Below are 13,007 nucleotides of genomic sequence, written 5' to 3' on the forward strand. Positions count from 1 at the left end.
CTCTTCTCCCTTCTCCCTCCTATCCTCATCTTCCTCTCCATCTCTCCTCTCCCTTCTTCTTCTCTCTCTTCTCCCTGTTCCTTTCCTCTCTTCTTCACACCTCTTTACCTCTTATCCCCTTCCTCTGCCTCTCCTCCTTCTCCCCTTTTCGCTACCCCCTTCTTTCTCCTCTGTTCTCCTTCCTCCTCCCAGTTTTTCCTCCTTTTCTCCCTCTCACAGCAGACCCAGCATGCCCACCCTCATTCCCCGGGGCTGTGCCGGAGCTTCAGGCCCTTCCATCCATGCATGACCCACAGCCCATCACCGGGCCACGTTGCCCGCTCGCCCCGGGGCTGTTTTCCGCCCCAGCCCCTGCGTCAGCCCAGAGCCGCATCTCCCCGGGGCCGGGGTTAGTCAGCAGGGAGGGGAAGCCGTGCCCTGCCCGGGGTGACTCACCCCAAAACTGGGCGCAGGGCAGGCTGCTCCCCCTCCCACCTTGCCGTGATGCCGTGGGGGGAATGGGGAACAACATTCCCGGTGCCCTGGCGGGAAGAATGAGTCGCCAGCTGGGAATGAGGCTCGGATGTTAATTGTGGGAGCCGGCAGGATGCTCCGGGCCTAGGAGCCGGGGCGCCGCCATGTTGATGCACCCCATGGCTGTGGGGCACACGATGAGACCCTAAATCCACGGACCTCGTGTTTGTGGGGGATTGTGACCACGGTGACCAGGCTTGGGGTATCCTCACTGTCTCTCTCCATGCCCGCGGGGAGGGAAGAAACAGAAAGAAGAGTATTTTAAAAAGAATATAAATAAACACAACACAGGGGGCGTTGAGTTGAACGACTACACATCCCATCGGCCGCGGCGGCAGCGCAGGCGCAGCGCGGGTGGGAGGGGCCGTGGCGCGCGGCGCGCGTTGCCGCGCGGTGATTGGCGGACAGTGCTGTCCGTCAGGGTTTCCCCCCGCCCCCGCCGCGGCGGTGCCTGCCCGGGCTCGGCGGGCGCGCGCACCGGGACCCCGCACCGGCACCGGGGACCCCGCACCGGCACCGCGCCCCCTGCCGGCCCCGCCCCGCCCCTCGCCGCGCCCCGGCCCCGCCACCGCCACCGCCGCCCCGGGACCGGCCCCGGGACCGCCGGCCGCGCCCGCCCCGCCCGGTACCGCGCCGCCGCCACCGCCGCCGCCGCCGGCCCAACCATGATGAAGTTTCGGTTCCGGCGGCAGGGTGCCGACCCGCACCGCGACCGCCTTCGCCACGACCTCTTCGCCTTCAGCAAGGTGCGTCTGGGGCGACCGGGGGGCGCGACGGTGGATCCCGGGGGGGCGGCTACCACCGGGAGGCACCGGGGGTACCGGGCAGGGTGCGGCGTGCGGGCAGCCTCCCGCTGGCGCGGGGGACTGGTACCCCGGTGGGATGCTGCCCGCGGGGAGGCGAGCAGCGTGCGGGGCACCGCCCCCCGGGACCGGCTGAACCCCCGGGAGAGCCGCGCACCGGGACCTCCCGGCTCCCGGGGAACGGGCACGCAGAAAGGGCAGGGCTGCCTGGCGGGGGGATCCCGGGACAGGCTGCTGGGCCGCCCCGGCAAGATGCACCCCTGGGGGGGGTACCGGGAGCCCCGGGTGCGGGATGCGGATCGGGGGGCTGCGCTCCTCCCCGTGCGGTGCAGGGGGCACTCTGGGAGACGATGCTACACCCTCGGCAGCGCGACATCCCTGTCCCCAGCCCCTCTTGGGGGTGTTCCCTGGAGCGCCCCGGTTCCCGCACGCCCCCTGTCCCTTGGGTTCCCCGAGGCCTCTCTCACGGGCGTTTTGGGGTGACCCGTGGTCCCGCACCCTGTCTGGCCTTGGAGCATCCTTGGCTGCATCCCCCATGAGGGGCTCACCCGGTCTCCCCAGGGGTGGGATACCGGGGGGCCGGACCCTCTGTGTCAGCTGGAAGGGCTGTGGCGATGATCCCCTGGGCTTTTGGGGTTCCCTGGCGCCCCAAAGATGTGTCTCTGTGGGGACATGAGAGGTCAGTGCTTGCCCCCCCTCCTCCCTCCGAGTTTTACCACTTACCCCCCCATTTGGGGTGGGAGAGACCCCCAAGCTCATCAAACAACCCTGGAGCGACCCCCCACCAGCCCTGGGGTGCCAGACCCTTCCCTCGGGACATCGGGCTGTGCCAGCGGGTGCCCACCTGAGACTGGGTGCACCTTGTCCAGGAAGCGTTGGGACCACTCTCCTGCCCTGGCCGCGGGGCATGAGACCACCGGCAGCGGCCTCTGGATGAGCCCAAACCGTGCCCATCAGTCTGTCCATCCCCGCTGCTGTGGGGTACTTGCCCAGCTCCTGGTGGGGACGCTGCCGTGCACCGGAGCGCCCCCCGGGCTGTCCCGCAGTGGGATGGGGCTGCGGGTGTCGGGGTGTGCGGTGGTGAGGGGTCAGAGCCAGTTCCACTGCCCAGCACAGCCCTGGCCCCCGACTCGCTGCCGTGGGTGAGGGTCTGGCCGGGGTGCAAGGCTCAGCCCAGCCAGAGCCCCCCTGGTTTTGGGGAGCACAGTGCCACGGCCGGGTCCTGCCCGAAGGAGTGCCCAGGGCAGGTGTGTGCCGGTGGGATGTCCTGGGGGGAGGCTGAGGAGAGCCCCTCTGCGGCCGTCCCAGCCCTGGGGCCGCCGGCTGCCCACCTGCCTCCCATTAAGGGTTGTTTTTCCTCCCGAGCTCCAGATCTGCCTGGGATTTGCTGTAATTTGGCCGGGAGCGCGCCTTGGCCGGCCGGCACAGCCTGCCGGATGCGGCCCCGCTGCGGGCGGGAGCGGGGGCTGCGGCTGGGGGGCTGAGCCAGGTCCCCCTTTGGGACTGGGAGTGCTGGGGAACTGCAACAGCGCTTTTTGGGGAGTCTTTGCCGGTGTCACGGTGTTGGTTTCTAGCCTAAAGCATCGCTGTGGTGTCCCTGTGCTGCTGCTGTCCCAGCTCCGTCCTCCAGCGCAGTGTGCATCCCAGGGCAATTCAGCATGACCCTGCATGGGTCGGCACCCACGAGCATCCACATCCTCGCCCCTCGGACGTGTTGGGACCCACTTGGATGGGCCGGGACGCCTGGGATGGGCTGGGGACGTTTTCACGCTCCTGAAGGTGTCCCTTGGGAGGGGAGCAGGAGCCGGGGTGACAGCGGCTGCCGCCGGCGGGTGCGGAAAGCCGCCCCGCTGCGCCTCTCGGATGCCCCAGACAAAGGGAGCAGGTCAGGATCCGGCCAGTCTGGCTCCGGCGGCCTCCGTATCGTCTGATCGCGCCGTGGCTGCTCAGCCGAGCTGCCCTCGGGAGCCCTGCGGTCCCCGCACCGCGGGCCGGGCCGGTGGGTGCCCCCCGCGTCCCCCCGCTGCCGGGGCAGCCCCTCCCCAGCCGGCGAGCCCGGGCACGCCGGACGGCCCGGACTTCCTTGGGAAGGTGCCCTCGGGCGACACGCGGCTCCGGCGGGGACGTCCCTGGCGCTGGTGGGTCCCGCTCGCCTGGTTCTGCCGCCCGGCACCGGGGACGCCCGGTGATGTCGCAGTGGGGATCCCGCTCGCCTCTCCTGGGGTGTCCTCACCTCGGGGGTTTAGAGCAGGGGGGTCCCGTCCCCAAAGTGCTGGCGGGTGGTGGGACAGTTCGTTCAAGGTCAGAGCTACCCCAGCCCGTGGTGCGGCTGTTGGGCTGCGTTTTGGGGTGCTGGGTGGAAACTGGGTGAGGAGTGATGTCCCCTCTCCCCAAGGCCCTCCTTGGTGGCAGTGGGGGACAGAGCAGCATCTTTGTGATTCCCCATCGCAGGGGCGATGCTCAGGCTGGTGTGGGATAGGAGCTGTGGGGGTGAGGGGGGCTGTGGAAGGTTTGGGGGTGTCAGAGGTAGGGGGGTCCCACTCTGACCTGCCTGTCCCCATGGCAGACGGTGGAGCACGGCTTCCCCAGCCAGCCCAGCGCCCTGGCCTACGACCCCGTGCTGCGTGTGATGGCCATCGGCACCAAAGCAGGAGCCGTCAAGCTGTATCCTTTTCCTCCACGTGAGCAGGAGGTAAGGACCTCCCGGACCCTCCTGCACTCACTCTTCTGGCTGTCCCCATCCCGGAGAATGCTTGGAGACGTGGCTGTGCTGCTTCTGGCCCATCCGGCAGCCCCCACTCGGCTGCCGTCCATCCCTCTGTCCAGCTGTGCTGCAGCTGGGCCGGGCGGCGAGGGAGCGGCTGGAGGAAACCCCCACCTCGCCCAGAACGCCGCGGGGGGAAAAAGGCTCGGGGGCATCCCAAGTGGGGTCCTTCCTGCTTTTACCCCGCTTATCCCGGGGGGATCCTGTCCATCCTCATCCACGCAGCCCTCGGGGGAGGGGGCAGGGGGCGCTTTGGCCGGCCCAGCGCCGGGGAGAGAGGGGCTGCGGTGGGCGCGGAGCCCGGTGCCGGGTGGGGGGCCGAAGCGGGGGACGCCGAGCGGGGCCGGCCGGGCTTTGTTGCCGGCAGCGTGCAGGGAGACTTCAGAGGGCTGCTGGCGGGCGGCCAGGGCTGGATGCGGCCCGTGCTCGGGGGGCCCCGCGCCGCAGGAATGCGGGCTGGGGGCGCGGGGGCGGCTGCGCCCGCAGCGGGGTCGGGGTGTGGGGGACGGCCGCGCTCCCCCTCCCCCCGGCCGGCGGCTCGCTGCCTCCCGAGCACAAAGATGGCGTGTTTTGTTCTGCCGGGGCCGCTCGAGTGCCAGCCCGGCCGCGACGTCGCCGGCCGCCCCACTCGCCCGCCTGGCCCGCGGTGTCGGTCCCAGCTGAGCCCCCCCCGGCACCGCGGGGATGCTGTTGCGGGGGGCTGCGGTGCCCTGAGCATCCTCTGCAGGGATCGTTTTGGGGTGGTACCCAGTGTGGTACCCTGTGCCTACATGGCCCCGCTCCGGCTGCCTCCAAAAGGATGCTTCTGGAGGTTGGCGGTGCCGGGGAAGCCGGGGCCGGGCGAGGCAGCAGCCGGAGCTGGCCTGACTGGCGTTACTGGTTAGTGGGGGCACCCCTGGGTGCTCCCCGGCCGGGCTGGGCGGATCCGGTTGCCAACAGCCCGGCACCGAGGGGCAGCCAGTGCCTGGGGGTCCCCTGGGCCAGCTGGGTGTCCCTGTGCTTGGACCCCAGTCCCACATGCTGGTGACACTGGTGTGCCCGAGCCACTTGCCCTGAGGGCTCTCAGCTTGTGGCACTATTTGGGTGGGGAAAGACCCCAAAATAAGCAAGGGTAGGTGGCATCCCCCATGCATATAGCACGGAGAGCCCTCTGCGTGCTCCCTGCTTCATTCCCATGCCCCATTGCCTGCTCTCCCCAAAACTCCGCGGCTGTCACCTGGCTCTGCCGGCTCGGCTGTGCCCAGCACTGCCAGACAGCTCCTGCCTGTCCGGCCGGGCAGAGCCGCCCTGCTGGTTCCCCGTGCCCAGGGCACCAGAAGGCAGCCAGGGGCAGGAGGGACTCCCAGCACACAGCATGTCCAGAGGGGCTGCACAGCTCACTGGTGACACCGGGCTGGGGGGAGCAGCAGGCTGGGTCTGAGGGTGCTGAGGATGCCAGGCTGGGCTGCTCCGTGCGGTGCTGCGGCCGCTGCGCAGGTCCTGCCGCCGTTCCTGCCGCGGTTCCTGCCGAGCAGCGTCGCCGAAGGAGCCGGGACCAGTCGGGTGAGTGCGACTGTGCCGGCGCATGCCGAACCCCACCCCGCCGCCAGTGCGTGCTGGGGCTCCCGGCGCCTCTCGCACACCCAGCCCAGCTGTGAGCGTTGGCCGAATCCTGACCTGGGATATCCCGGCAGGAGGTGGTTGGTGGATCCCAGCCTGACCTGCTGTGTCCCAGCTGGAGGTGCTTGGTGGATTTCAGGCTGATTCAGTGTGTTCTGGTTGGATGCCCTGCCCTGGCTCTCCTGGGGACAGGGGGCTGAACTGGTGTTTGCAGGCAGAACTGTGACCTGAGGGAATTCGGAGGGTTCTGAGTTTTCTGGGGAAGGGTGGGGGGGGGGCTCTACCTTCGTTGTTTCTTTGACGACCCCCCCCAGATATGGTGCACCGGGTGTGGAGCTGACAGGCCTGCACAAGGAGACGGCCACTGTCACCCAGCTGCACTTCCTACCTGGCCAGGTATGAGGGTGTCCCGGGAGGGAAGCTGGCAGCAGCCCCCCAGCACCTCACAGACCCCTCTATCATCCCCCCATCCCCAGGGCTGGCTCCTCTCGCTGCTGGATGACAACACGCTGCACCTGTGGGAGGTGTGCCAGAAGGAGGGCTGCTCCCACCTGGAGGAGACCCGCAGCTTCGGCCTCCCGGGACGCCCAGGGTCCGGCGGTGCTAAGTACTTGCCTGGGGGGTCGGAGCTGCTCCCCCGCGGGGCTGCAGCCGCGGAGGTGCCGCTGCCAGCTGGGAGCGGCACGGGGGAGCAGCCGGCCGGCTGGGCGGGATGGTGGCCAAGGTCCTCTCTGTGTTGGTGTTTTCCCCACTGGGATGCTCCTCAGATGCTGAGTGCAGGGAACAGCTCTGGATTTTTATGGTGCTGGCAGGGCCCGGGGGTGATTAATGGCTGTAATTGCTGTTGGCACTGAGGCTGTCCTTGCCCTTGTCCTCCTGCACTCAGGGAGATGGGAGTGTAGGGATGGAGCAGGGGAGGTCTGGGGTCTCTGACACTCCCCCAGACCCAATCCAGTGCTGAGGCAGCCCCTGTTCCCTCCACCAGCTGTTCCCCTGGCATCACACGGGTGACAGTGGTCCTGCCCTTGGCTGCTGGTGCCATGGTCTGCCTGGGCACTGAGGGTGGTGCCGTGTACTTTGTCACTCTGCCCACCCTGACGCTGCTGGAGGACAAAACCCTCTTCCCGGATGAGATCCTGCAGAGGTGAGAGCCCTGCAGGCCCCACGCCCCTGCATCCCCAGCACCCCCAGCCCTGCTCTGACCCCCGTGCCTGTCCCCCTGCAGTGTCCCCGATGACTACCGCTGCGGGAAGGCGCTGGGGCCCGTGGAGTCCATCCAGGAACACCCACGCAGCAGCAGCTGCCTCCTCATCGGCTACAGCCGGGGGCTGCTGGTCCTGTGGGAGCAGAGCACTCGTGCTGTCCAGCATCTCTTCCTGGGCAACCAGGTACTGGGGCTGGTGGGGCCGTGGCCCTGTGTGTGTGTGTGTGTCCCTATGCACGTGCTGAGCCCCCCGTGTGGCCCCGCAGCAGCTCGAGAGCCTGGCCTGGGAGCAGAGTGGGAAGAGCATCGTCAGCTCCCACAGCGACGGCGGCTACATGGTGTGGGCAGCGAGCGGCACCGGCCTGCGGACCCAGCAGCCTGTCGTGTCCACCATCCCCTACGGTACAGGATGGGGGTCTGGGGGGGCTCTGGGCTTGGGAGCTGATCCCCCCCCATATCCCAGTGCTACAACCAGTGTTGGGTGTTTTCATTTCAGGGCCGTTCCCTTGCAAAGCCATCAGCAAAATCCTCTGGCGAACCTGCGAGTCGGGGTAGGTGGATGGGCTGGGCACGGGCACAGGGGACACTTGGGGGTCCTGGGTCTGATGGCAGCTGCTTCGTCCCACCCAGGAACCCCTTCATCATCTTCAGTGGGGGGATGCCACGGGCCAGCTATGGTGACAGGCACTGTGTCAGCGTGCTGCAGGGCCAGACCCTGGCCACACTCGACTTCACCTCCCGTGTCATTGACTTCTTCACTGTGCAGAGTGCAGAGGTGCCCGAGGGAGGTACGTGCTGCCAGGGCCACCCAGGGAGTGGGTGATGGTGTGGGGATCTCCATGTGCAGCAGCCATCTCCCCCCTCCCCAGGCTTTGAGAACCCCCGAGCCCTTGTGGTGCTGGTGGAGGAGGAGCTGGTGGCCATCGACCTGCAGGCGCCGGGCTGGCCCACCATCCCTGCCCCGTACCTGGCACCGCTGCACTCCTCTGCCATCACCTGCTCCTGCCATGTCTCCAACGTGCCCCTCAAGCTCTGGGAGAGGATCGTCAGCGTGGGCGAGCAGCAGAGCCCTCGGCAATCCTCTGCGGTCAGTGGTGGGGATGGTGGGGAGGGGTCCCCCTGAGCCCTTCCAGCATGGCCCAGTGGGCTTCATCCTTCCTCCATCCCCTCTCCATCCCTCCCTCCAGGCTTGGCCCATTGATGGGGGAAAGAACCTGGCCCAGGAGCCCACGCAGAGGGGGCTTCTCCTCACTGGGTGAGTGGGCTGGCAGCAGGGAGGGGGCCTGGAAAACCCAAAATGCGGGGGGGGCACATCCACACCCAATTCTGCAGTGGGAGAATGGGTTGGGATGGGATGGGGTAGTGGTGGCATACACTCCCTCATTTTGGGTGGGTTGTCCCTTCTTGTTCTGGCTGGGCATGAGTGTGTCACCCGCTGCACTGTCCCCCGGTGTCCCCCCCTCTGGCATGGTGGCTGCCAGCACACAGGCAGCTCTTGTTAGCTGGGCAGATGTCGGGGCCCCGCGCTGACAGGACCCCCCCGCCCAGGCACGAGGACGGCACAGTGCGGTTCTGGGATGCCTCGGGGGTCTCCCTGAAGCCCCTCTACAAGCTGGGCACCGCCAACATCTTCCAGACTGACTGTGAGCACAACGACAGCCTCAACCAGGCGGGCGAGGAGGAGTGGCCTCCGTTCCGCAAGGTGAGGTCCCCTGGGCAGGGTGACACTACCATGGAGCTCAGCACTCTCCCAGCTCTGCCAGCACTGGAGGGGGCAAACCCAGAGCTGGGCACGGGGGATGCACCTGCCGGAGCCATCCCGGCTGCGCCCCGGGGACGTGTCCCCTGTCTCAGGGCACAGCTGCTGTGTGACGCACTGTGGGGACACAAGGGACCCTTGTTCCATGGGTCCCGTCCATGGGTCTGCCCCAGCATGGGGGACAGAGCCAGGGGGTGCGTGGGGACAGACTTTTCCTGGGCGTGATGCCCAGAGTGGCCCGTGTGCCACAGCTGGTGGGTGGATGTGGGGGTGCAGGGGGCTGTCTCACAGCTGTCTGCAGGGTCCTGGCTGTCCCTTCAGCTGTCCCCTCCCGCAGGTGGGCTGCTTTGATCCCTACAGCGATGACCCGCGCCTGGGCGTGCAGAAGATCGCGCTCTGCAAGTACACGGCCAAGATGGTGGTGGCTGGCACGGCGGGGCAGGTAAGGTGGCAAGGACAGAGCAGGGGCTTCCCCATTGGGGACTCACAGTATGAGGGGGCTACAGACTCTAAAAAACCCCCATATTGTCATTGAAGGGCTCCTAGCCTGGGTTTAGCCCCTGGTGTGCAGCAGGCTGGCTGGCTGGGGAGGTCCAGTGTGTCCCCCTGTCTGTGCTCGTCCCTGCAGGTGCTGGTGATGGAGCTGAGCGACGAGAAGTCGGAGCATGCGGTCAGCGTGGCCACCGTGGACCTGCTGCAGGACCGTGAGGGCTTCACCTGGAAGGGCCACGACCGGCTGGCCCCCCGGAACGGGCCCCTCCACTTCCCCCCGGCTTCCAGCCCAGCGTGCTGGTGCAGTGTGTGCCCCCCGCCGCCGTCACCGCCGTCACCCTCCACTCCGAGTGGAACCTCGTGGCCTTCGGCACCAGCCACGGCTTTGGGCTCTTCGACTACTACCGGCGCAACCCCGTGCTGGCCAGGTATGGGAGGACCTCGGTGCTGGGGACCCCCTGGAGTGGCGTGGTGGGTGCTGAGCAGCGCCGGTGCCCGCAGGTGTACGCTGCACCCCAACGACTCGCTGGCCATGGAGGGGCCCCTGTCCCGTGTGAAGTCCCTCAAGAAGTCCCTGCGCCAGTCCTTCCGCCGCATCCGCAAGAGCCGCGTGTCGGGCAAGAAGAGGCTCAACACCAGCAGCCCCTCCAGCAAGGTGGGCAGGGAGTGGGGGCCACCTTGGCAGCTCCCTGTCCCCACCAAGCAGGGAGTGACCCTGTGTCCCCTCCCCAGGTGCAGGAGGCCAACGCACAGCTGGCGGAGCAGGCGGGTCCCCCCGAGGTGGAGATGACGCCGGTGCAGCGGCGGATCGAGCCTCGCTCAGCCGATGATTCGCTTTCGGGGGTCGTGCGGTGCCTCTACTTTGCCGACACCTTCCTACGTGACGGTGAGACCCCCTCCTTGGGAAAAGCCCCCAGGCTGGGTCTGTGGGGAGGGGGCTCTGACACTGCTCCACCCCTACAGCTGCCCACCACGGCCCCACGATGTGGGCAGGGACCAACTCCGGCTCGGTGTTCGCCTACGCCCTGGAGGTGCCGTCGCAGGAGAAGTTCTCAGAGCGGGCGGTGGAGGCGGTGCTGGGGAAGGAGATCCAGCTGATGCACCGGGCGCCCGTGGTGGCCATCGCGGTGCTGGACGGGCGGGGGAACCCCCTGCCAGAGCCCTACGAGGTGTCTCGGGACCTGGCCAAGGCCCCCGACATGCAGGGCAGCCACTCCATGCTCATCTCCTCTGAGGAACAGTTCAAGGTGAGCGCGGGGCTCAGTGTTCCACTGTGGCACTGATGGCACACAAAATGTCCCTTTTCCTCTTTGGATGTCCTCATCGCACAGGGACTGGAGGTGACCAGTCAGGTTTTGGGGACACTCCTATGCCTGTTCTAGGGTGGTGAATTCAAGGGGAAGGTGCCCCCCTAAACCGTCTAGGTTCCTATTCTCCCCTGAGCCTGACTCCTCTTGTCCTGCCAGGTGTTCACGCTGCCCAAAGTGAGTGCCAAGACCAAGTTCAAGCTGACAGCACACGAGGGCTGCCGGGTGAGGAAGGTGGCCCTGGTGAGCCTGGCCAGCGCTGGCTCCGAGGAGAGGCTGGAAAACTGTCTGGCCTGTCTCACCAACCTGGGGGACATCCACATCTTCACCGTGCCCAGCCTGCGGCCCCAGGTCCACTACAGCTGCATCCGTAAGGAGGACATCAGTGGTATTGCCTCCTGTGTCTTCACCAAGCATGGCCAAGGTGAGGCCACCAGGTGACGTCTGTGTCAATGGGATGTTGACCTCACCTGCAGCCCTGTGGGAGATGCCTGAGACTCGTTGTTGTCCCCCCTGTAGGTTTCTACCTAATTTCACCATCCGAGTTCGAGCGCTTCTCTCTGAGCGCCAGGAATGTGACAGAGCCACTGTGCCGGCTGGAGGTCGCCCGGCTCCAGGACACCTCCTGCCTCAGGTGGGCTGTCTCGAGGGTATGGGGTGCTTTGCTGTGGTGGAACCCCTGTACACCCACCCCATGACATTGGTTCTGGCCATAACTTCTCCCTGTTTCCTTCCAGCAACAGCTCAGCGGTGACACCGAAGCTGCCACAGGCAAACGGCACCCACGTCCCACGCAGCTCCGAGGGCCAGCACTCCCCCTCGGACAGCGACCGTGAGTGACCACCCTGTCCCTGCCCACACACTGTGTCCCACAGCCCTGCTCCAAGCCTGGCTCTGTGTCCTGGCTGTCCCCAATCCCTCCTGTCCTGTGACTCCCCAGGGTCCCCTGACGCTGCCTTCTCGCCCGGCCCCATCGACTCCCCCAACAGCAGCCTGGAGACCCCGCTGGACACCACTGGGGACATCACCGTGGAGGAAGTGAAGGATTTCCTGGCGTGAGTGGGGTGGGAATGGGGTTAAACGGTGCTATGGGGCCATGGCAGTGCCTCTCACCCTGCTCTTCCCCAGGTCCTCGGAGGAAGCAGAACAGAACCTGAGGAACACCAGTGAGGACGAGGCCCGGCCCACGGGGATCCTCATCAAGTGAGGTCTGTGAGGGGCTGGTGGTCCCTGGGGTGGGATTGGGATTTGGAGCTGGGACCCCAGTGCAGTGCCCTGGCTTCCTGATCCATCGTGGGAGGATGGAGCTGTGATCCCTGGGGCTTGCAGAGGAGGAGGAGCAGGGGGAATGCCTGTCCTGATCCCCACCCACTCCTGCTGAGGAGCTGCCTCTCCCACAGGCATCGCCGGCCTCCCTGACCCATCTCAGTGCTCGGATTCCCGGGATGCGCGACTCGACTGGACCCCCGCGCCCCCTCCCCATGTAACGTAGACTGGCCTCCTCTCTAACATCTGCACCCCGGCTCCGGCACTCCCCACACACCCCTGCCCGGCCCCGGCGCCGTGGGGCACAAACTCTTCCCGGGGAAGATCAGTTCCATTTTTATACACGGTCGAGTGTCACTGTCCCCTGCTCCAGAGCCCCCTTCCTGGGGGATGCTGCTGCTTCCCCGGCCCCACGGGGAGGGCTGGGGCTTGTGGATCCCCCCTTGTCCCCTGGTTTTGGTCCCTTGGGGCAGTGGGGGGCCAGAAGCCCCCGGGCACGGCCCCCCCCGTACCCTGGTCTGTGTTTACATGCCTGGCTCCCTGCAGTTTACAGCCCCGTTCCCTGCCTGCCAGGAGGCTCTGGCTGCTGCACAGGGACTGTCCCCAGGGGAGCCCAGTGGGGACCCCCTGGCTCCCAGGTGGGCAGCAGAGGCCTTGAGCAGCCCGAGGAGGGGCACGGTGGGGGGTCACAGGTGGCCTTTTTCTCTTAGTGGCTTCTCCAAGGGCTATTCTCCAGGTTGGGCTCTGTGCCTGCTGCTCCTTTCTGACACTAATTCCTGCCACGGGGTGGGTTTGGGATGGGATCACGCTGTGGAATACACACGGGCTCCTGGTCCTGGTCCATGTTGGTGCTGGGGGGGGGCAGATGGGGTTACCCCAGCCCCCTCCTGCCCCAGGCTGGGCTGCCCCACCCTGGGGGTCTCACTGTGCCAAATCCCCCTTGGACTCCGAGCTTGGCCTCGTCCTCCTGGGGGGCTGTGGTGACACAGCTGGCTGTGGGCTGGCTCTGTCCCCTGGCCCATGGTGGCTGTTCCCACGGGGCTCAGCTGGCCCCTGCCCCTCTCCTTTGGGGAGCTGTGGCCCCCCCGGGCTCCCTTGCGGTACGTGTGTGTGGCTGGGGGGGTTTGGGCTCGGTTGCTGCCGGCCGAGGCCGGGGCTGTAGCGTCCCTGGTAGAACCCTCCCCCCCCAACCTCATCTTTTTTTTTTTTTTTTTTTTTGGTAAGATGAATTTAGCATTGTTTAGTTATTAAAAATACTGGTTTTTAATATTGAAAATAAAGCATTTAATATCAGCTGCCT

General features: G+C 66.8%; 1 protein-coding gene across 1 annotated transcript; it reads left to right on the forward strand.

The window, feature by feature from the left end:
• Positions 1-1,136: 1,136 nt before the first annotated feature.
• LLGL1 (LLGL scribble cell polarity complex component 1) lies at positions 1,137-13,000 on the forward strand. Its single transcript, XM_050980263.1, is given in 24 exon segments — positions 1,137-1,259; positions 3,883-3,980; positions 5,994-6,075; positions 6,156-6,271; positions 6,665-6,823; positions 6,905-7,067; positions 7,150-7,285; positions 7,380-7,434; positions 7,514-7,671; positions 7,753-7,970; positions 8,071-8,138; positions 8,432-8,585; positions 8,980-9,084; positions 9,271-9,406; positions 9,409-9,562; positions 9,636-9,789; positions 9,867-10,020; positions 10,098-10,381; positions 10,601-10,865; positions 10,961-11,075; positions 11,179-11,273; positions 11,382-11,496; positions 11,570-11,649; positions 11,842-13,000. Coding segments are annotated over 23 exon segments (3,144 nt in total). The 5' UTR covers positions 1,137-1,178; the 3' UTR covers position 11,649; positions 11,842-13,000.
• The last annotated feature ends 7 nt before the right edge of the window (positions 13,001-13,007 follow it).

Source organism: Serinus canaria, chromosome 14 (genome assembly GCF_022539315.1).
Source record: "Serinus canaria isolate serCan28SL12 chromosome 14, serCan2020, whole genome shotgun sequence".
In the NCBI taxonomy this organism is placed as follows: domain Eukaryota; kingdom Metazoa; phylum Chordata; class Aves; order Passeriformes; family Fringillidae; genus Serinus; species Serinus canaria.